The following is a 23,294-nucleotide window of genomic DNA, read 5'->3' on the forward strand; positions in this document are numbered from 1 at the left end:
TTCAAAGTTTTTCTGTAATTTGTTTGATATATATTGTAATAAGATTTATTTCAACAGGGAGGATTCTATGATGGAATACCTGAAAATTGCACAAGATCTAGAAATGTATGGAGTCAACTATTTTGAAATAAAAAATAAAAAAGGAACTGAATTGTGGCTGGGTGTTGATGCCCTGGGTCTGAACATTTATGAGCATGATGACAAGTGAGTAAACAGTGATCTCGACATTGATCAGTTGGTGTCACTCTCCCTGCTGCTTTTCCCCTTCAAGTTACAAGATTAGTTAATGCCATGTAGGCTTTCAGATATCATATTTTCATTGTCTCAACATCTTGTGGTTTTAGAGTTTACTTTCATTGTATTTATCAAAATGGGAGGATTCACTTTTATTTGAAATGTGCTGCTTTATCCCTTGTGAGTTATGTCTAGTAATGTAATTAAACTTTGTTCCCTCAGTAGGTGAAGCATAATTCTTTAAATGTTACGCCTGGCATACAGGTCGAAATTGAAATTAACATCTATAAAAAAATCAGGAGAAATGAGACAGTGAAATGAAAAGATGTGTGATCTATTGTTTTGTAACATCTTTTTGTTGAACGTTTATAGGAATTGTTTTGAATATTTTTGGACATTAATAAAATAGAATATCCCTGTATTAAAAATAGTGAACAGTGTAATTTTATTTTGAAATTCACCAGGTATTTTTATGTTAATATAATATACATTAAGCTCTTTTAGCACTTTTTGTGTATGATAGCTGCAATTGCTTCATTTGACTTACATATACCTTTCTTTAATTTATTTACCATACCACATAAGCATTCAAGTCTGTGCCAGTAGCATCTCCTCCAAAAGCATTTCACTTTATTTTGGGTTGGCTCCAAAATTTTAGTTTCATTATTACAGATAGCGAATAAAACACACATTTCTAAGCATATACGTCATGACTCCAAAAGTGAGCATTTTCCTAATTTTACTCTGGTACATTTTTTCACTTATATTACAAAGCAAGTTAAAATGCTCTATCATTCAGGAGGGAAAATTTGAAATTTTTGAAAAACAAAAATAACTTTAAGACTATTATAAGCCAATCTTTTTTCTTTCCTTTAAAATTCAAGTATCTATTAGAGTACTCATTATATATATAAATACAGATAAAGGTGGGGAATATGAAAGAGACAAAGGGGTTAGCTCAGGGCAGAGAGGATTGGGGATTGTGGACAGAGTGTCCTTTGGTCTCTTCTGTAATTTAATTTTTTTTATAATGAGAATGTATTCATCTATTTCCAAATTTAAAATAAAAATAGGGTGCAACACTAGAAGGCTAGTTAGGTTCTTTTATCAGCTCTGCTTCTAATTATCTTTGTGACCCTGGTCAAGGTATTAACTCTCTGAAATTTGTATCACTGCCAGGGTCACCACACAAAATTGTTGTGAGAATTGTATGAGTAAATACTTTAGAATTTTTAAAAGTAAAATGTAAATATAGTATAATACTGCCTTAAAAATAGTGTTCTAACAGCCTCCCATTTAAGTAGGTGTCTGACTTGGTGGCCATTAGGGAACAGTATAATGCATGCATATTGAGTAAAGAATGTTTTTTGTGGAAAAATTATTTGCTGTACTGCAGTGAGTCTGATTAAGAATGAAAAGGACTCTAAATAGGTAGAAATTCATACTCTGTTATCAGAATTCTGACTCAATATGCCTTCAGGCCAACATAGGTATCACAGTCATTTCATGCTCCTTATTGGCTAGCAGTGACACATTGATGGGTAGTCTGAAACAGTAACATGTATGAAAAGCAGAAACAAAATTACTTGTTCCAATCTGATTTCCTGAATCTTTGTGTGTAGGGTGGTTAATGGGGGCACAACTGTTTATAGTCACAGGGTTAGAATTTCAGTTCTACTTATACAAACATTTGTGTATATGAGTGTTTAAATTTTTTTTTTAAACTATGTTTTTATTGATTTCAGAGCCAGTAAAGGAGAGGGACAGAGAGAGAGATAGAAACATCAGTGATGAGAGTCATTGATTGGCTGCCTCATGCACACCCCCTACTGGGTATCTAGCCCAGAACCCAGACATGGGCCCTGACTGGGAATCGAACCTCCATCTCCTGTGTCATAGGTTGATGCTTAGCTGCTGAGCCACACCAGCCGGGAGAGTGTTTAAAATTTTTTGTAGGACATATGTCACATACCATAAAATTAAGCCTTTTATTTATTTATTTTATTACTTTTAATCCCCACTTGAGGATAATGCTTAGAGAGAAGAGAGTGAGAGAGTAAAACATCAATGTGAGAGAGAAACACAGATTGGTTGCCCTCCATACACACCTCTACTGGGGATTGAACCCACAACTCAGGCATGTGCTCTGACCAAGAATCGAATTGGCAACATTTTGGTGCATGGGCTGATGCTCAACCAACTGAGCCATTCCAGCCTGGATAAAATTAAGCCTTTTAAAGTATACTGAAAATTCAGTGTTTTTAGTATATTCATAAATAATGCAAACATTTTAAAAATAAACAGGAAATAATTTTTTTATATTTAGTAACATGTCAATTCACATGAAAAGTTATGAAAGCTATTATTCCTCCCCCACCCTCCCTTAAACATATTAAACTTAATGGTTATAGTAGTTTGACCCTGAGAGCTCAGTTCTACACTCTAGAGCTAGATAGTTTTCTTTAGGTAATTTTAGGAAAATCAAGGTTCATGACACATTTAGGGAATTTTGGGGATAGTTATTCTTTGTTTTATGTGATTTAATCAGATTTTTCCTTAAAAGACAATGTCAAAAATATGTTATGAGTAAGAATAGATTTTGAAAATCTGGAACTTTTAAGACTGGTCATTCAGCTAAATTGCCCCAAAAAAGTTGATAGGAATTTTGTCCATTGTTTCCTGCTTCTAACTAAAGGGATGCTCTCATTTTTTAAGGTTAACACCTAAAATTGGTTTTCCCTGGAGTGAAATCAGAAATATTTCATTTAATGACAAAAAATTTGTCATAAAGCCAATCGACAAAAAGGCACCTGTAAGTAAAATTTTAAAATATTTTTCCTGTCGTGTCAGTTTCTGCCCCTTTGCTATGGTATTACTTGAAGAATGACACTGTTCATTTATTGGGTTGCTCCTAAGGAATATTCTTTTTCACCTGTGTTTTTAATAACGCAATAATAAATTATTAAAAATACAGAGTTTTCATCTTAGTACAACATACAAATATATAAATATTAGAGTTGTGTTTTAACTGAAATTTAACTATAAGGTATTAGGAGGTGGTTGCAAATAATCAACATTCCTAAGAAGCATAAAAAGCTTGTTTATTGACGTCTGGGATGCAGCAGAGGTGTCCTGTTCTGTATTAATTCTGTTCCGAGAGTTTTGCGTCATGAACGTTGTATTTTTGTAACTCGAAGCCTTACACTTAAATCTTGATATTTAAATACATTCTTTGATTCCTCCAGTATTACACATACTCCCATATTCTGTTAGTTAGTTGAAGACAGAAGATGAGAGCAGTTCTAGGCTACAGAACCTGACAGCCCTGAACGAAGGCCAGTTTTGAGATAAATATGGTAAAAGGTAAAACAAAAACCCCACCTGGGATGGAGGAACATATGCTAGTAGTTACTTTGGAGAAGAAAAAATAAAAATAATAAATGACATTTAATGTATTGAGAGTATAAGGTGGTTATCCCCTCCACAAACTGGTGGTGAATGAGAAGCTGAGGAACCGGCTGTGTGAAAGTGGCACACTCACTAGGAGTTCAGAAATTTTATGATTCCTAAACTGTATGTAATGTGACGTCAGAGTTCATACCACACACTGAAATTTAGTACAGATTATTGTGAGAAAGACTATCCTTTAGAAAGATTTTAAGTTTAGAATATTTTATGTTTAGGATTTTGTTTTTTATGCGCCTCGTCTGAGAATCAATAAGCGGATTTTGGCCTTGTGTATGGGAAACCATGAACTGTACATGCGAAGAAGGAAGCCTGATACTATTGAAGTACAGCAGATGAAGGCTCAGGCGAGGGAGGAGAAACATCAGAAGCAGTTGGAGAGGTATGGAATTTACAGCCTTTCCTTCTTGACTGATAGGAATAGGCTCTTTAAAATTTAAGGATGCTCAGTTTCTTTAACATACTCGGAATTTACATTTTCATTGTATTAAAATTGAATAACAGTATTATCACTATCCTCTTTTATAATGAGTATATATAATTTTCACGTTTGAAATCTGACATATTTCTATGTAAATAGCTTTTCATGATTTCACAGATGTGCTTTTTTATGCTTGCTTCTCATTGACAGACATTGACTTGGATGTATGAAATTTCAAGTTTGTTTTGCTTGTGACTTACATTTCTTAATTTTTCAGGGTAAGAATATGCTGGAATTTTTTTTAAACAATGTCATGGATATAGAACTCAAAAAGTCAGTGTACAGAGTACAGTAACACCAATTCTCCCTGCCAGCAACACTGATCTTTGTAACCATGGTTCACGTAGACTTTCAAAAGAAGATACTATTATCTATATTAAATGGAGAGCTTTTGAAATGGACAGATTAAGTAAAATTCTTGTCCAGCCTAGAACCATATTACTACGTGTGACAGCAAAATTCCCAAATCTGTTTCTAGATTAATTTAAACTTTATGCTTTATTTGAAAAAATTTAGACACTAAAGTTAACCTTTATTAAAGAAATCTTTGTAGAATAGCATGATAATCCAAGAAATAGAGTAAGTCCTAAAGAAAACAAAATTGAGGATACCTAAGTATATGTAAATTTATGTAGTTTAAACATACTGGAAATTATACGATTTGAATCTAATAAATAGGCCCGCTGCTAAATACAGTTTTGCTTTTTATACTTTCAGTGTTTGTTTTTAATGATGTAATTTTTTTTTTCTTAAATGTTCTGTGTAATTCAGATCTTCTATTAATTCAGATTTCTCCCCTCAACTCATTTGCCTTAGAAAAGTTTACTGTATTATAAAACATTTTTTATATAGGTATGAAACTTTCCAGTAATTTCTGACCTACCATTAAAGATACTAAGTTGGATTGTTACCTAGACTGGGCTCTCATTTTGTACTGCTCTCATGTGGCTTAGAATCCCATTGTGGTTCTAGTATTACATACTTTCTAAAATAGTTCTTTATTGGGCTTTACTTTCTACAAGGTCTCCCAAAATACGAATACACACTGTAATAGTTGATAGCTCAGTTTTGAAAATGAGATGTATTTTAATAAACACTGCCTTTATAATTATTCAGAGTGTGTATACACATTTTTTTGGGACACCCTGTATCTACATATATGTTCAGAAGTTACAGCTTTCCTCTGTGGGGTTGGTCCCAGGGCCCCCATGGACGCCCCGGTGCCCTATAGAGAGCGGTGTCGTATTTCCACATGACCTGCGCACATCCTCCCCGTACTTTAAATCGTCTCTAGATGACTTGTAATACCTAATATGATGCAAACGCTACGTAAATGTGATGCTGTATTGCTTAGGGAGCAATGACAAGGGAAAAAGTCCTTACATGTTTCCTACAGACACAACCATTGTAGGCCTCAGTGCACATCAGCAACAACAGAACTTTTTTCCAAATATTTTTGCTTCACAGTTAGTTAAATCCATGGATGAGGAGCCCACGACAGAGCGCCGACTGTGCTCTCGCATGCTCATCACTCCGTGCCCTAACTGTTCTGCTTGTCTGTAGTGTGGACACGTTATTCACTTTCTGGAATATATTCATGAACTTGTTCTTTATTTCTCACATAGAGGGGTGTTGTTGGTTTTAATATATGTAGGGTGATTTGTAAGTACCATTTGGTGATGGGACTATGTTTTAGTTACTCTGAGGCCTGGATGAAAGTGGAGGACTTTATGTTTCTTTTATGCCACAATAAGAATCCTCTGGTTCCTATCTTGGATAAATTGTACAGCCTTTTCATTAGCAAGCATTGTACACAGTAGGAATTCAGTAACTGTTTAATTCATTTGGATGCCGAGAGGCTGTTTTATATTAGCAATGTAGGGGTGTGGCAGGTTTCAGAAATGGCATGCCAGGTCTTCATTTATCCCCTGCTTTACAGGTCAGAGAGAGAGAAATGACAACTGCATATGTGGAAACAATTTTGGTCAAGCCCATTGGCAAAGTAGCCAGCCAGACGTATTGGGGGAATGCTCGGGGCTGTGCCGCCTGTGCGGCTGGACGCTTCTGGGCAAGAAGAGTAGTTGGGATGGGGCAGGGCAGCGAGGAACCTCTTTCCCTGCAGCACCTTGGCGTATGTGCTCCTGTTCTTTCCCACAACTCTCCCCACTTCAGGTTTTTCACGGTGGAAGTGGTGTTATACGTTAAATACCATGGGTTACTGATGCCTGTAATCTGTGCTCTAAAGTTATTTGCATCCAAATTGATGATTCATCGTGTAATTCTGGATGTTTTTTGTATGGCTAAAATTGTTACCAAATTTAAAAAGGAAGAGCCTGGAGTTTACAATTTAGATTCAGATGCACTCACGCTGGTTGTGGGTTAGCTATGGGATGTTTTGTGTCATGGCTGGCTGCCTGTGTCATTAGGACACAGCTGGTGTCATACAAAGGGTAATATAATACAGGCTTTGGAACTACATACATCTGGGTTTGAATCCTCATCTAACACTTGCTGAAAACAACTTCTGAGCCACTGTTCTCTTACCCTTAATATGAAAATAGTTGTTCTATCTTCAAGGGTTTTTGTAAGAAATAATGACAGTGATTGATATATAAACATTTAATAGTAGCTATTATAATATTTCTTAATGTTGTTAATACATAGTCTGAATAGAAGTTATATGTTAGTTTTTTTAATGTTTTTGTTGATTTCAGAGAGAGGGAGAGGGGCAGAGAGAGAAACATCAGTTGGCTGCCTCCCATATGCCCCCTATTGGGGATTGAGCCCGCAGCTTGGGCATGTGCCCTGACTGGGAATTGAACCAGTAACCTTTTGGTGCATGGATCGACGTTCAGCCACTGAGCCACACTGGCAGGGCTATATGTTAGTTTTTAATCTTCACTTAACAAAAATGTAATTGGGCCCATCTGATATTCTTTAAAAAGTAATCTATTCTGAAATGTTTTCTTTTTTGCATGTTAGTACAGAGAATTGGTAGTTTATTAATATGCTATTTACATTCTTGAAGTAGAACAACTTGGTCACATTAGTGTTTCCAAACCCAATCTAAAGAAAAATATTTATGGTTCAGATTTGTGTCATTACACAAGAGGCTTAATGGGGAAAGTGGGACTTTACTAAGGCTTTAAAGTTAGAATTAGGCTTGAGAATTAGAGGGGGAGGATATTTTCAGAAGAGGAAGCCAACATAAGCAAACATGTAGATAAGAACATGCACAGCTTGCCTAGGGGCCAGTGGATGTACCAGGTTGGTCCTCCCTATTCAACATTGTTTAGGGGACAAGCAGGTTCATTTCATGAGGGAGACGAGACAGACCTGCAAAACTAGGTACGATTGAGGGATGTGGAGAGCCAAAGGCGTTTGTTTCCATTGAATGCAGCGCTCGTTGTTGATGGCTGCAGTCGTGAGAATTCTTGTAAGATGCGAGACACAGGCTTTGTAAGAGTGCAGCAGAGTAAACTGTATTGTTTTAAATATTATAATCAAGTTAAATATCTGCTGTACGTTTATTCCACATTTCAGTACAAAGGCTAGTCCCCTCAACCCCCCATGCTTTTCCTGTTTCCGTATCTCCTCACTTCCCTCCTTGAGGAAGAATGAATGAAACATCAGTAGGGAAAACTAAGTAAAACCAGCACCCATCTCCAGGAGGGGCCACATGGGTGCCAGAGCTGGACCTGACAGGTTGAGCTCCTGGCATATTATCGAAGCCTTTAGTCTTGAGATGTGGTTTGTGGTGTGAGCCTCCGGGAGGAAGGTCACTGCCTGGGGAGCTGTGGCAGCACTGGATGTGGCTGAGCAGAGGCTGGGAAGCTGATCAACAACATCCAAGGGTGAAAGGCAGCTTGGCACGGAAAAAAAGTACCTCTTGCTCATATTAGCAATTACTTGAAAAGTACTGTGCTTTCTTTGCCTTCAGGGGCAGCCTGCATTTTCAGCTTTCTATAGAATACAAAAAGGGCAGCAGTCTCTGGGGGCCACCAGGCCCTTCTTTTGCCCAAGGAAATTGAGAAACTCAAACTTTCATTTAAGCCTCTATCACACTCATATCTTCTAGAGGGGTGGGGTCTCCTAAGTCCTTAAATTTCTGCCTGCACGTACTTGAATGTACTCTGTAGATCAAAATAGGAGAGGAAGGAGGAGGTGAATGTGCTGCACAGGGAGGCCATCTCTCGGGGTGGGTGGCTAGGTGTTGACTCTTCCTCTTGGCTGTTGAGGAAGTACCTCTAGGGAACTCCAGAACGTAGGCGGAGCTCCCCTTGAATGAATGAACTTCAGGCCCTAGAATCGTAAATGCTGTGAGGATTCATTAAACTAGTTGTGGAGGTGTGGTGACTCCTAAGGTTTGGTTTGGTGCACAGGAGATCACCATCAGGTGTCTATCTTAACTCTTGCTGACATCACAATTCTACCTGTTTGCCCCAAAGCTGGATTCTTTTTCTGTGCTGGGAGCAGATAGGTATGAAGGAGTTGCAGAAATGTTTAAATTTGGGTTTTACAGAGGAAGGAAAAAAAACTTTGCTGATAAGTTTATCAGAGATGGAAAGTTGAGAAACTACATGGCTTTGTGCCTGGCATTCAGAATGGACACCAGCTGGCAGTGGTGCCTTTTTGGGGGATTATTTAGACATATTCAGGTAAGTTTCAGAAATGAAAATATAATCCATTTTTAACTTAAATGTTTTTCCATTAAAGTAATGGTGATATTGAATGTTGATTAAACTTATTAAGTAGGTAATATTTCTGATGATTGACATAGCATCTCATCTAATTCTTATTTATCTTTATATTTTTGGCCCTCGACATACAGTCAGACCCATGGTAGGCTCTTGGCAGATGTTCAGTGAACGATTTTGGCTATATTTAAAAGAAACGGTCTGTTAGGCCCATGACAGATGCAGCTAACCGATGGAGGCTGGCTGTTCCACCTAGCTCTCATGATGACCTTTTGAAACAGCATTAGATAGCTACCTACTTTCATTCTATTGGAATTGCCACAGGAGACATAACTGATTTGACCTCTTGTATCTATCTAAGCATAAATTGGTTCTATCTTAAAATTTAAGCTTGGGTTAATTTATTGTTGATTGAAAATTGTTGCTCTCCCAGGCTATTTTACTGTTTAAAATAAAACAGCTTTGTGTGCTCCCTTCAAGCTCCTGCTAAGCTACAGAAGTCATGTTTTGGGGTATGGCAACTGTGCAGTTAACTCCTTTTGTGCTGATCTCTAATTTATTGCCAAAGTTCATTGTGTATGCAAGTGATAAATCTCCTACCTTTTTTTCTCCACACAAGTCCGCATTAAGAAAGTGCTTTGCACACAAGGGATATATTTGACAGTTTTACTTTCCTAGCAGTTTTGAAAATTTGTCCTTTGAGACTCTTTCTAAAATGGCTCAGTTTTTAATATTTTTAAAGTAGTGATTGATTGTTTATTATGACTCCATTGTAGGAAACACATTATAATCCAGTGTATGTGTAAGTTCCAGGGCACATCTATATTTTTGACATGATTTTTTTTTTTAACACAGCTGAATATAATGAAGACGTAATATTTATGCTATGGTTTCTTCTCAGTTGATTTACAGTACTTAGATTTTATGTAACTATTTCTAGTTATTAATTTGTAACAAAGCAGTTGCAATTCCTTTTAAGGGCGCAGTTAGAGAATGAAAAGAAGAAAAGAGAAATAGCAGAAAAGGAAAAGGAAAGAATAGAACGTGAGAAGGAAGAGCTAATGGAGCGTCTACGGCAAATAGAAGAGCAGACCTTGAAAGCCCAGAAAGGTGAAAGTTTCTCTTTGACATTGGATTCGCAATTGTTGCTCTGTTGTCAGGTGTAGTATTCCTTCTACTACTACGTCTTACCTTACAGAGAGTAATTACGTTTCATTGCCAAGTTAAACTTAGTGGAATCACATCATAAATGTGTTGAAAGCAGTCAGCCGTTCGGTGCTTATGGGTTCTCTCTTCTGTCGACTAAACCAGCAATTTCTTTCTCTTGTTCAGGGTTCCATAAACAAGAACACATTTTTGCACTTTATGGCATTTAAACAAAAGCATTTACACACTGCTTTATGGATACTTAAATACCTTAAGGCACTAAGTAATTTAAGGCATTTTTAAGCTATTCTGACTGTGTAACTCTTTTGGAACTCAGTCCTGGATTTGATTGCAGTATATTAAAGAGCACACAACACATAGAAGTGTTGGGAAGAATCTGCTTCCTAAGCAGTGTGTAACCAACATGCTATATAGTGTGTAGGAAGGATACCTTAGATTTGGACAGCATGGTTTATATTAAATAACTCTAGGATATATATACTACTTTCAACAACAAATAGTGGGGAGAACAAAAGAAAAAAACTATTGAGCAAAATAAGATGTTTGCCTCCTTCCAAAGCAGCAATATCCCGGGGCTAGTATGAAATCTACACTGTCTATAAAACTAGAGTTAATACCTGCTTTCCTCACAGCTAGTAGAACAGCCATTAATTCTGTTGGAAATAGAATAAGATGATTATTCTGTTCCTGGTTTATTAAATAACAGCCTTGTATAAGGTTTATTTTCATTCCTTACACCAGCCTGCTGTGGTGGGGAGATGCTCGTGAGCAGCGGGTACAGTAGTTTGCAGATGGGTAGCTAGAGGAGGAAGTCGCAAAGATCGCTGTCCATCCACAAACTGCTTATCATTGTAGTTCCTAAGAGGAACGGAAATAATTTCTAAGGGAAAAAACTGAAGAAACTTGGTTTTATTCAGACTCATTCTGATATTTTTGACAGAACTGGAAGAACAGACTAGAAAAGCTCTGGAACTGGACCAGGAACGAAAACGAGCGAAAGAAGAAGCGGAAAGGCTTGAAAAGGAGCGACAGGCTGCGGAGGAGGCCAAGTCGGCGATCGCGAAGCAGGCTGCCGACCAGATGAAGAACCAGGAACAGCTCGTGAGGACCTTAGTTCTTTCTGTCCTAGAGAGAAGAAAAGTGTAGACAGAAGCAGGAGGGAACCTTGTGAAACTAAGTATATATTACGCCTTTTGGAAAGCAAACCGAAGATACAAGTAACTTAATAACAGTGTGGAAATAAACCTAAAAGTATGAAACAGGATAAAAGATAAATGGAAGCCTATTGCTAGCAAAAGATTCTGATTCACTTAAACTTTACATAAGCCACTGGCATGCTTTGTTTTAGATAAATTGACAGTGTATTGTAGCCTCTATAAGATAGCTGTTGGCCGTAACTGACTGGGTTTTGTTTGTGTAGTGGACTTGCAAGTAAATGGTAAGGAGCAGGCGTGACACTTGGGAGATCCTGGAGTTGAGCAGTGGCCGGGCACTCACTCGCTGTGTGTCTTTGGTCTTCCTGAGTCTCAGGTCCCTACTTTTGAGAAAAGGAGTAGCGCCCCCAATAGGCTTGTTGGGGAATCAAGGGAGATTAGTTGGCAGAGTGCTCTTTAAACTATAAAGCATTATGTAAATACAGGGTTTTTTCCCTTTGTAGGCTTTATCAAATACTTATCGATAAAAGTAAAAAATAACTCCTAAGTCATACATTTGAAGTCCCTGCTGCTGAACCATGAGTACATTCTTGTCTATAGAATAGTAAAAATTCTTATACTTTTTCTTATTAGCTCATTAGACCTGCTGTGAATACGGTATTTATGACATTAAAGAAATGCTACCTTTTTAAAAATGGAAGACTAAGAAAAACATAAAACAGCTCAAGCATGTACATTTAAGCTTTGTTGACTTAATATAAGTTATTGAAAATATATTATTTTTTAGTTTTGGTAATTATATTGTCCATTTTAGGCAGCAGAACTTGCCGAATTCACTGCCAGGATTACACTTCTGGAAGTAGCCAAGAGGAAGAAAGAAGAGGAAGCTAATGAGTGGCAACAAAAAGTAATTTATTTGTTCATTCACTGTCATTCATTGACTACTTGCATTATGCTGAATTTATAGAGATGAGTACAGGGCACTGTTACAGTCTGGAGGGGAAGGTACGGGTGTGTGGTAGTAAATGTTTATCTACTGATGTGAGCTACGTGCTCTGGGAACGCAGGAGAGGTGAGTGAGGCAGGTGTGGGGACACGCTTAGAAGTTTAAGCTGGGTCTTGAATAATACATTCGATTTTGGGGTAGAAAGATTAGGAGTGGTTAGAGACTGAAGAGGAAGTCATTGCAGAAAGAGGGAAATGAATGCTTGTAGGAAGTATGAAAGTACACGACAGACCTGAGGGGAGCCAGTGAGCAATCAATTCAGAAATTTTCGGAGATGTGGCTGGAGAGTTAGAGAGGAAATTAACTTGTGGAAGGTTTTATAGAAATACCCTGCTAAGTCAAGTCGATGGGGAGTATCTATAGGTGTTGGGTTCCAAAGATTTTAAAACAGGATTGTAACATAGCCAGGAATGGTTTTATAAAAATAGCTTCACAGTCAGTGTGAAGGGTGGATTGGGGTAGTGGGTAGGGTTACTTAGAGCTAAAGACCCAACCTAAGGATGTGGCTGTGAGAATAAAGAGGGACAGGAATTGTCAGGGACATTCATGGTCGATTCAGAAGGGCCTGGCAGCCAGGTGATTGGCTGTAAAGTTGAATTAGAGGGAGGCAGTGAAGGTGATTCTGAGATTTCTAATACGAGTTCTAAGTAGATGAAACTACAGTTGTCTGAAATCACACACAAGTGAAAACTAAGGCTTTAGTTGAGGGGTGGGGAATATAAGATGATGACAACTTAATTCAAACTTTAGATAACATTAATGCTTAAATGTATACTTACATGACTTTTCTTCATTCTTAAATTTTCTTTGTAGCAGTTTAAATTTCATAGAAAAGTTTTTGATATATTGAGAATTAGTATATATGTATGTATAACTGTACAAAAGAAATAAAACTCTGTTAACCCACCTGTTACACTATCTTTATTAGAATTTTATAGAGACACTTAAACTTAAAAATAATTCACCACAGGGCAAATCCTGTGAATTCCAGAGATTAGAAAAATCACACGGACCACATTCCCATACCCTAGGATCACTGTTGTGACACCTCCTTGCATGTCCTTTCAGGGTCTCTTCCTGTTTGCACATGTGTGTCACACATGTACATGTTCAGAGTGAGGTCATACTGTATATACTGTTTCATTTTAGTCAGTTTTCATCTCATCTAATATTAGACTATATTCAAAACATTTTTAAATTTAGATATAATTGACATTATATTAGTTTTAGGTGTCCAACATAATTCATATTTGTGTACATAGTGAAATGATCCAAATTTTTTTCCCTTGTGATGAAAACTTTTAAGTTATCTCTCTTAGTGACTTTCAAATATGCAATATAGTAGATTAATTACAGTTGTCATGCTGTGCATTACATCCCATGACTTATTTTATAGCTAGGAGTTTGTACTTACTAACCCCTTTGTCATATTTTGCCCACCCCCACCTCTGGTCACTACCAGTCGGTCTCGATATTCAAAAGCTCAATTTTGTGTGTGGGGAGGGGGTGTGTTTAATTTGGTTTTTTGCTTGTTTGTTTTTTTCTTTATTTTACTTTTTTCCATCACCATTAATCCCCCCCTATACTTTCCACATATAGGTGAGATCATACGATATTCGTCTTTGTCTGACTTATTTCACTTGGCATAATGCCTTCAAGGTCCATCCCTTGTTACAAGTGGCATGACTTTTTTCTTTTTTATGGCTGAATAATATTCCGTGTGTGTGTGTGTGTGTGTGTGTGTGTGTGTGTGTGTGTGTGAATATACACCACGTTTTCTTTAATCATTCATTTATGGACACTCAGGTTGCTTTTATATCTTGACTATTGTAAATAATGCCACCATGTATATGGAGAGGCATATATCTTTTCAGGTTAGTGTTTTTGTTTCCTTTGGATAACTACCCAAAAGTAGAATTGGTGGGTCATATGGTTATTTTAATTTTTTGACTCTCCAGTACTGTTTTCCAATTTATATCCCCGCCAACAGTACATACACAAGGGTTCTTTTTCCCCCACATCTTCACCAACACTTATTTGTTATTTTTTTTTATAATAGTTATTCTCACTGGTGTGAGGTAATATATCACTGTGGTTTGATGTTCATTTCCCTTATAATTAGGGATATTGACCACCTTTTCATGTACCTATTAGTCGTCTGTATGTCTTTGGAAAAATGTCTGTTCAGTTCTCTGCCCATTTTTTAATTGGATTGTTTCTTTTTTAACTATTGATATTTTGGATATTAACTCCTTATCAGATATATGATTTGTAAATATTTTCTCCCACTTTTTGATGGTTTCCTTTGCTGTGCAGAAGTTTTATAGTTCGATGGAGTTCCACTTGTTTATTTTTGTTTTTGTTGCCTTTGCTTTTGGTGTCAAATCCAAAAAGTCTTTGCCAAGACCACTGTCAAGGAGCTTGCTGCCTATGATTTCTTCTAGGACTTTAATGGTTTTAGGTCTTAAATTCAAACCTTTGATGCATTTTGAGTTGATTTTTGTGTAGGGTGTAACATAGTGGTCTAGTTTCATTCTTTTACACCCAATTTTTCCAACACCATTTATTGAAGGACTGTCCTTTCTTTGTTTTTGGCTGCCTTCTTGTCAGTTAATTGAACATATATGTATGGGTTTATTTCTGGGCAGACTATATTCAAAATGGACCCAAAAAGTCTTTTGTCTTCTTTTTAATTCTTATCTGAGGATATATATATATATATATATATATATATATATTTTTTTTTTTTTTTAATTGATTTGAGAGAGGAAGGGGAGGGGGGAGAGAGAGAGAAAGAAACATCGACGTGAAAGAGAAACATTGATCGATTGCCTGCAGTATGAGACCCAACTGGGGATTGAACCTGCAACCTGGGTATGTGTTCTGACCAGGAATTGAACCCGCCACCTTTTGGCGTACAAGGTGATGCTCCAACCAACTGAGCCACACCAGCCAGGGCCCAAAAAGTCTTTTATAGCTAACTTGCCACACCAGTGTCCAAAGTAGGACTTTGCATTGCATCTGTTTGCTCTAAGTCTGTTTTAAAGTAGGACGGTTCTTTTCATGATACTGAATTATTGCAAGCACCCAGGTTTTACCATCTCCTGTATTTGTCTAGTTGTGTTTTCATGGTGTCATCCAGCTTCTCCTTTTATCAATATTTCCTATAAAGTGGAAGATGAATCCTTCAAGCTTTTAGATCTAAGTTAAAAGTTTTGGGCTATTATGCCTCATAGATGAGACTTTCATATAATTTATAATCCAAATTAGAATATTTTTGAAAGTGAAATGGTGGGGGTGTTATCAATAATTACACTAGGACAACAGTCTGAAGCAGAACTTTTAGGCAAACCAGCACAATAGGGTCACTCAAATAATTGGTGATGGTGGGTACTTCCTATTGCATCATATAGATCACTTAATATCTAGTTAATTCACCATTAATTATTTTAATTGATTATCATATTAGAATAATATCTGGTTCCTTCATTGGTTACGTTTCCCCCTTGTGGCTAAAGTGTAACCTATTAGGTGTGGCACTCTGGCATTATACTAATATCCATTTATCATCAACCATTTGCAGAACAGTTTAGCAGCAACTGATAATCCTTGCCAGAATTAATAATTTTATTAGGGCTTCCAAAGTAATGTTTTTTAAAATTCTGTCACTTCTACCTACTGGCATTCTTCTATAAAAATAGAACTTTCATCAATAGGGCCTATTTTCATTATCTGAAATGCAGTTTCTATATTAGGAAGGATTACTTGATTTTTTAAATCACTGATTTTTAAAGTTGCTGATAAACTTATTTTTAATATTCAGGCTTATGCAGCCCAGGAAGATTTGGAAAAGACCAAAGAAGAGTTAAAGAGCGTGATGTCTGCCCCCCCTCCACCTCCACCACCAGTCGTTCCTCCAACAGAAAATGAGCATGATGAGCATGATGAGAGTAATGCTGAGGCCAGTGCCGAGTTATCCAGTGATGGGGTGGTGAACCATAGAAGTGAGGAGCAGCGCGTCACGGAAACACAGAAAAACGAGCGTGTTAAGAAGCAACTCCAGGTATTTAAAATTTGCAGTTGTCTGCATGTTTAGAGTATAGTTTTTCATTTTCCTTACTTATCAAGACGAAGTTACTAAAATGGAACATTTGATTTTTGGAAGCTTTAACACCAGCTAGCCTTGGGGTTGGCTTGTGGGTGCGTGGCCTACAGGCACGTGACTATTAGCAAATATTCACTAGCCTTATGTCTTCAGGCCTTAACTAGTAAGTTGTTCTTTAATCATAGCTTAACCCGTGTTTAAAGATAGAAGGCATCTAATGCTGTGTTTAAAAAACAAATGAGTTGAGTTTCTAAACGAAGTAAAGTATACATTAAAAAGCAGTCATTTAATAGACTACCTGTATGACATTAGACAATCTGAATTATTTACTTACTATTATAATTAGATCAAAATAGGAAATTTTGATATTCTTGGACTTTTTCCCCACTAAATTCACTGATTTTTAAATTGGTGAAATCTTTAGATATTAAGAAAATGAAGTGATAATTATAATAAATATATTAAAACTTTTGGAGAAAGTTTCTCTCCTGGTGTAGATTTTAGGTCTTACAGTAACATTACTTTGTAATGGCTACATTAAATTTTTGGTAGTCATTTCAACTATTGTGAGAGAGTTAAAGTTAGATTAATACATGAAGTCATAATAGTCAGTGGGTATAGAAATGCAAGACCATGGTTCTTCTCTACCCACTGTCCCCCTGATTACTAAAAGCAGAACAAACTTACGTCAAAGATTTCACAATTGAATTTTAAATATACTAAAAAGCAAACTTCTTATATGTACGTTTTTTGTCTTTCAGCCTTTTTCTTAAGTTTTTAAAATCTTAAGAAAAAAAAAATAATAGTCCTGTTTTTTTTTACACATAGGCATTAAGTTCAGAATTAGCCCAAGCCAGAGATGAAACTAAGAAAACACAGAATGATGTTCTTCACGCTGAGAACGTCAAAGCGGGCCGAGATAAATACAAGACTCTGCGGCAGATTCGACAAGGCAACACGAAGCAGCGTATTGATGAGTTTGAAGCAATGTGAGAGCTGTTCTTTTGCATACATGTTCTTCATAAGCTGAACCACGAACAGAGAAAAGCAGGCCTTTGCAGATGTGATGGAATGCATCCCACCTTGCCAAAGCACTTATACCAGTTTGACTGTGGTGGCTAAAGACGTATTTAAGGGGAGCTTTCAACATTAAGGCAGTGTGACATCATGCTTGGTTTTCTTTTTCTTTTGAGCCAGGGGATGGAGAACAGTGTTCATCACCTCCTTTCATATTTTGCATTTTCCATTTTTTTTTCCTGTTGAAGATTAACACTAATTATCATGTCTGACAAATGTGTATGTGTGATTTAAGCACTTTGTACATTTTGAAGGGTGATGGTGATTCAGTGAGTGTTTAGGTTGAATACTGCGTTTTCCCTTGCCCCCTCCATATTTTACCTGCATGTAGCTCCATTCTCATTATGTTTTTGCAGTGGCCCCTCTCACATTTAGCCATGCCCATAGCCTCACTCTGCTACCTACAGATCATTGGCAGTGTTGCACATGAGGGGTAGGCCACAGGTGCACAGTCTTGATCGTTGTGTGGAAGATGACTGTGAATCATGAAAAGATTAGAAAGTTGAACAGTGTAGTGTGCAACTGGTGGTTAATTTTTTTAATCCCAATTTTATTACATTATTGGATATTTGGTACTTACTGAGTCATCTCTGACAGCTGAATTGATTGGTGTTTCATCTTCTGTTATCCTTTGGGTTTCTTTGCCTCCCGATTCACAAAGGTGTAGACAGCAGGTAGTAGTTCCTTAGGAGAGTTAATTGGTAAATACTACCTGCAAATAGCATCCAAAAGATTTTAAAAGTTTTGCTCTTTCATAGATTGGTTTAGGCAAACAGACATGTAATAAAAGAAAATACACATTTGTTGGTAATTGATTAAAATCATTAAAAACCCTGGACCTTCCTGGAAGGGGGAGCATATGCAAACATCAGTCCCATGCGAGGACAGTAATGCTACCTCCCTGCTACACCTGCAATGACTGGCTGTTCAAACACAATAGTGTGCCCAAGCTCTATGTTTTATAATACACAGTAATACTTCAATCATGAACGACTGTTCGAGGGTTTTTTCCCCCCTCAGAATATCTTAAGAGGGCTACATTTCTAACTGCCTTTTTGTTGAGCTGAATTGTGGGACACTGAATTGTATTGAAATTGTAAGCTCTCACTGGTATACTATCTTCCTGGAGAGGAGTTGTATGTCTGGGGGGGTGTGTGTGTGTGTGTGTATGTGTATGAGAGAGAGAGATGTTTGTAGCATGTGAAGAGTGTACCTTCATTTCTTGATAATTGTTACATAATCATTCAGTACATTTGGTTCTTAAATCATTGGCTTATTTCTTTTTCAGTCTCTTAAGAGTACTTAAATTTGGTTTGTTAATCCTGTTTTAGAAATTACAATTTTAGGTAATATTAAGTTCAATTATGTCTTAAGAAATCTTTCCAGTTTGAAAGATGTTCTAATATTCACATGTTCTAACATTTCTTTATTGTAAAATCTGGATTTGGATATAAGGAAAGCCTTGTTTTCTCTGTGTGGTTCAGCTACTTTTCATTTGGTATTATGCATTCAAATTGACATTTATCTTTTAAAATTGCCATTTTATTAAGACATTTTCATGCACAGTGGATTCAAGTTGTGTCTGAAAATATCTCTTGTGCTTTTTTGATTTTGCTGACTTTAAAAGGATTAATCTGGGCAGACATTATGAAAAGGAAAGGTTGCATTTAATATATTTTTTGGACTTTGTAGGACAAAATATAACTGGTTAACCTTGAAGTGACTGTTGTACAGTGGTTGTGCACATGCTTCAAAGCACTGTGGGAGAGACTGTTTCTACTTCCACACGTTGGAGGAATGCACGGCGAGCCCTGCTTGCCGTTCATGCTGCAAGGCATACATTTTTACTTCTCCAAAGCACTAAAGCAGTTGCCATGATGGGGAAACGTGGACTACCATTGGATTTTTATTAATTTTCTTCATTTTGAATTGTGTGCACTACCATTGCTACATCAGTTTGATATCAGTGTTGAAAAATTACCAGTTATATTGGCTGTTTATAATCTATTTGTAGATTAGGATTAAAATGGAGTTAATCCATTTTTAAAGCTGTGTGAATTTTTCTAAACAGGAACGATTATTTGCAATATGGATTTTCATAGTGATTAAACCAATTATAACTTTTATTATTAGCAGTTGAGAGCACATGTTCATATAGCAATGTAAAAATATATTAATGAGTATTTGGTAAATTCCAACAGGCTTTTACCATTAGTATAACTGTGTTGTACAATTAAGTTACAGTTACATCTATAATTTTGGATAACATTCATTGGTTAACAATAAAGTGACAAAAACTCATGCCTTTAAGGTCCACTGTTGTTATTTAACATGGATTTTTTGTTATATTTTCTGAAAAGTATAATCTCTACAATTATAATCTTAAAAATGAAAAGTGGTTAGGAAAAATTTCAAAATCCTCATGGATTTACTCTTTCCCCTAAATTATACAGTCTCTTTCGATATGGAAGTAATAGTGATTATTAATTCTGTGGAATAATTAAATAAATTGATAAATCGATTCTTGATAACAGAAATCAGGATTTTTAGTCATTGCTTTTATTGTAGAGTGTTTAGTTTCTTTTTCCTAAGGAAGATACAGTTTCATTGTCATTGATTAATCTCACTATTAAAATGCTAATGTTCTTTAAAGAAGTGTACACTAAGTACATTTATTTAAATACATATTTTAAAGTAGCGTTATAGAGCAGTTACCATAAAGCTAGAAGTTAATTTTCTTTTTAAAAGCTTCTTACTAATTTTTAACATAAAGATTATTCTTAAATAAACAAGTGATAAATGTAAAAATAGGAAAAGCCAGGCGTCTTCAGTTTATAGTAATATTTAACTCACTTTTTTATTGTTGTTCTTAGAGGCAGGTAGTGACTTCTTCTAATCCTGTCAGAAAAGGGAATTTTATAAGATTTTGTTTTATAGCTAATCAGAAATTTTCTTAAAAAACTATAATTTCTACTTACAGAGTATCTTAGATTGTATTGGAACTCTTACACCTGATTATTAGAAAAGAGTTTCAATGTGAGTATTCTGATTAAAATAAAAAATGCCAACCACTTTCTGTCTCAGTTTTGATTATCTTGTTGAATGGTGATCTTGTTAGAAGTGAAGATAAAAACATTTTAGATCCTAAAGCAGCACATCTTATGTACATATGATGAAAACAATTAGTTGTTTTTTTTTAATCTAAAGCTTAAAACTGAAGTATAAGGAATTACTGCCTTTAGCATTAATTTACTGAACTGATTAGTGAACCAAAGCATAGATGTCTTTAATAAGGATAAGGGAAAACATTTAAATATGGAGCTACACTGGTAGACAAGTTTCTCTCTTGTTTGTTCTAAATGAACAGAACTTGAGCATTTTCTTATTCTGTACTTTTTTTAACTAGAAGATTACATATCAAGTGTTCTGATGTGGTTTATCATGTAGAATGACAGTATTTTAGCCCATTTCAAAAGCTCAGTAGATTCCCCAGATGTTTTGGTAACTTCATAAGATGTCAAGGCATTCTGACTCCTCGCACTCAGCACTGGTGACCAGGGACAGTTGGCTCACAGTGTTCCATGTGTCAAAGCTTATCCCTTTCCCACCTGTGACTTTTTCACTTAATTTTAACTCTCATTTTTTCCTAGCGGACCTACTTATTATGCCCATCTTCCAAGATTTTTTTTTTAAATATACCTTTATTGATTTCTGAGAGAGGAAAGGAAAGGGAGAGAGAGAGACAGAAACATCAATGGTGAGAGAGTCACCGATCGACCGCCTCCCACAGGCCCCCGACTGAGGATCGGGCCCGCAACCCGGGCATGTGCCCTGAACGGGAATCGAACCCCGATCCCCTGGATTCTAGGTCGACATTCATCTTCCAAGATTTTTAAGAGCTTCCATTTCCCTCTGGGAAGATCATGAGTCCTTACATTGTTGCCTCAGTATTTTTACCTGCCTTAAGCTCTGTGATTCGAGAATTTTCTGGTTTCAGGTTACTTACACTGCTTTAGGAATTGGAAGTATCCATCATTATTTTCCACAGAATTTTAAGGTCAAAGATCATGACTGAGAAAATTATTACCCTGTGGCACATCTTTTAAATTCAGGTTTCTATTTGGCTCCTGACTTCCCTAGCTACTAAGTGGTTCCAGATTCTTATACAGTGATCATTTAGCCAATACGTTTTTACTAAGTACTGGCTATATCCCGGAGTATAGAAGCAAGATTAAAATGGCTGTGACCCTTTGCTATGGCCTATCTCAAAATGTGGAACTCAAATACTAATTCATCTTAGCTCTTAGACCACTGGCATCAGTCTGTTACAAACACTAGATTGCTTTAAAAATGGCAGCACCGTTTTGTTGAATTGTGTTAATTGTATGCCCAGATTCCTCCGTGCTTGTATCTAGTCACTTGCTTCCATCCGTGTAACTTATTATTTGTATTCCTCTGTTCGAATTGTTCATGTTTAATGATCATTTAAAAATTTAGATGTACTTTGATGTTTATGCATGTCTTTTAGTTTGCTCTTTAAAATAGTGATACTGGTTCTAGTTTATCTTTACTAAGTCTGTATAGCCAACAGTCCATCTTCCAAGTGGTAATATGGGATCAGAGTTTCTGAGATTTATGTGGCGATCCTTGGAAGAGTTCCTTTTGATAAAGCATGGATTTATTATATGAAATTCTTGCACTTTTATAATGTATGCCATAATATTCCTTTTCTTTTTTTACAAGTGAAATTAAGATGTTTTATCTTCTGTTTTAGAACTGGAAATGCATGTATGTCTCAGACTCACAAGGCAATCCATCCTGCGCCCTTTCCTGTTGCTTATACTGAAAAGTCTGTAATTCAAGTCTAGCATTTGAATCTATCTGCCATCATTCCATTTATATTATTATCTACTTTAAAATTTTAGCTATTTTGGATAGAAGATGCAGTTTTGTGATGAAGGAGCTACTGCAACATTAAGAAGATCAATAGAGGAAAATTAGTGACGGAGAGAGACTAAGAATACACAGTCTAGTTTCTCAAGTGTGCTTTTTCTTTGATAAATTACTAAAATTTTATAGCTCAAATATTAAACAGTGGTCAGTATTTAAAGATACCTTTTAAAAGGTGCCTAATTTAAAATTTTTCTTACTTTATAGGAAGACTCATTCTGTACCCATCTGACAAACCATTCATGTATTGTTATTAATAATACGTTTTAAATATTGAGAAGTTAAATGGCATTAGGGGTTTTTGGTTGAATCTTTAATTTTTATTGTGTTAAAATACACGTAATGTAAAATTTTCACCAATTTCAAGTATACAGTTCAGTGATACTAGTACATTCACATTGTTTTGCGGCCACCATCACTCTCCATCTCTAGAACTCCCCAGCCCGTCCTCTTTGTTGTCCCTGGTAACCACTATTCTATTTTCTGTCTCTGAATTTGACTGTTCTAGGTGCCTCTTATGAGTGGACTCATGTTTGTCCTTTCGTGCCTGACTTATTTCACTTAGCATAATGTTTTCAAGGTTCATCCCTGTTACTGCATGTATCAGAATTTTATTTTTTCAGGCTGAGTAATATTCCATTGTATGTGTGTACTACATTTTATCTATCAGTGGACACATTTGGATTGCTTCCACATTTTGACAATTGCCAACACATGCTACTATGACACTGGTGTACAAGTATCTGTTCAAGTCCTTGCTTTCTATTCCTTTAAATATATACCCACAAATGAAATTGCTATGTTTAATTTTTGAGGAATTGCCATACTCTTTTTCATAGCGGCTGTACCATTTTCTATTCCTACCACCAGTGCATAAGGGTTCCAGTTTTTCCACATCCTTACCAACAACTGTTATTTTTGTTTATTTTTGATAATAGCTATTTTAATGGATGAAATG

At 36.2% G+C, this 23,294-nt stretch overlaps 1 protein-coding gene across 1 annotated transcript in view; it reads left to right on the forward strand.

The window, feature by feature from the left end:
• RDX (radixin) overlaps window positions 1-19,687 on the forward strand; it is a 51,559-nt gene extending 31,872 nt beyond the window's left edge. Inside the window, exons 7-14 of the mRNA XM_087821556.1 lie at window positions 58-204; window positions 2,950-3,046; window positions 3,918-4,081; window positions 9,857-9,987; window positions 10,985-11,145; window positions 12,013-12,105; window positions 16,028-16,267; window positions 17,138-19,687. Coding sequence (XP_087677682.1) covers window positions 58-204; window positions 2,950-3,046; window positions 3,918-4,081; window positions 9,857-9,987; window positions 10,985-11,145; window positions 12,013-12,105; window positions 16,028-16,267; window positions 17,138-17,302 — 1,198 coding nt within the window. The 3' untranslated portion in view covers window positions 17,303-19,687. The remainder of the gene's footprint in view (window positions 1-57; window positions 205-2,949; window positions 3,047-3,917; window positions 4,082-9,856; window positions 9,988-10,984; window positions 11,146-12,012; window positions 12,106-16,027; window positions 16,268-17,137) is intronic.
• Window positions 19,688-23,294: the final 3,607 nt, after the last annotated feature.

This window comes from Miniopterus natalensis, chromosome 11, assembly GCF_054644295.1.
Source record: "Miniopterus natalensis isolate mMinNat1 chromosome 11, mMinNat1.hap1, whole genome shotgun sequence".
NCBI classification, from domain to species: Eukaryota; Metazoa; Chordata; class Mammalia; order Chiroptera; family Miniopteridae; genus Miniopterus; species Miniopterus natalensis.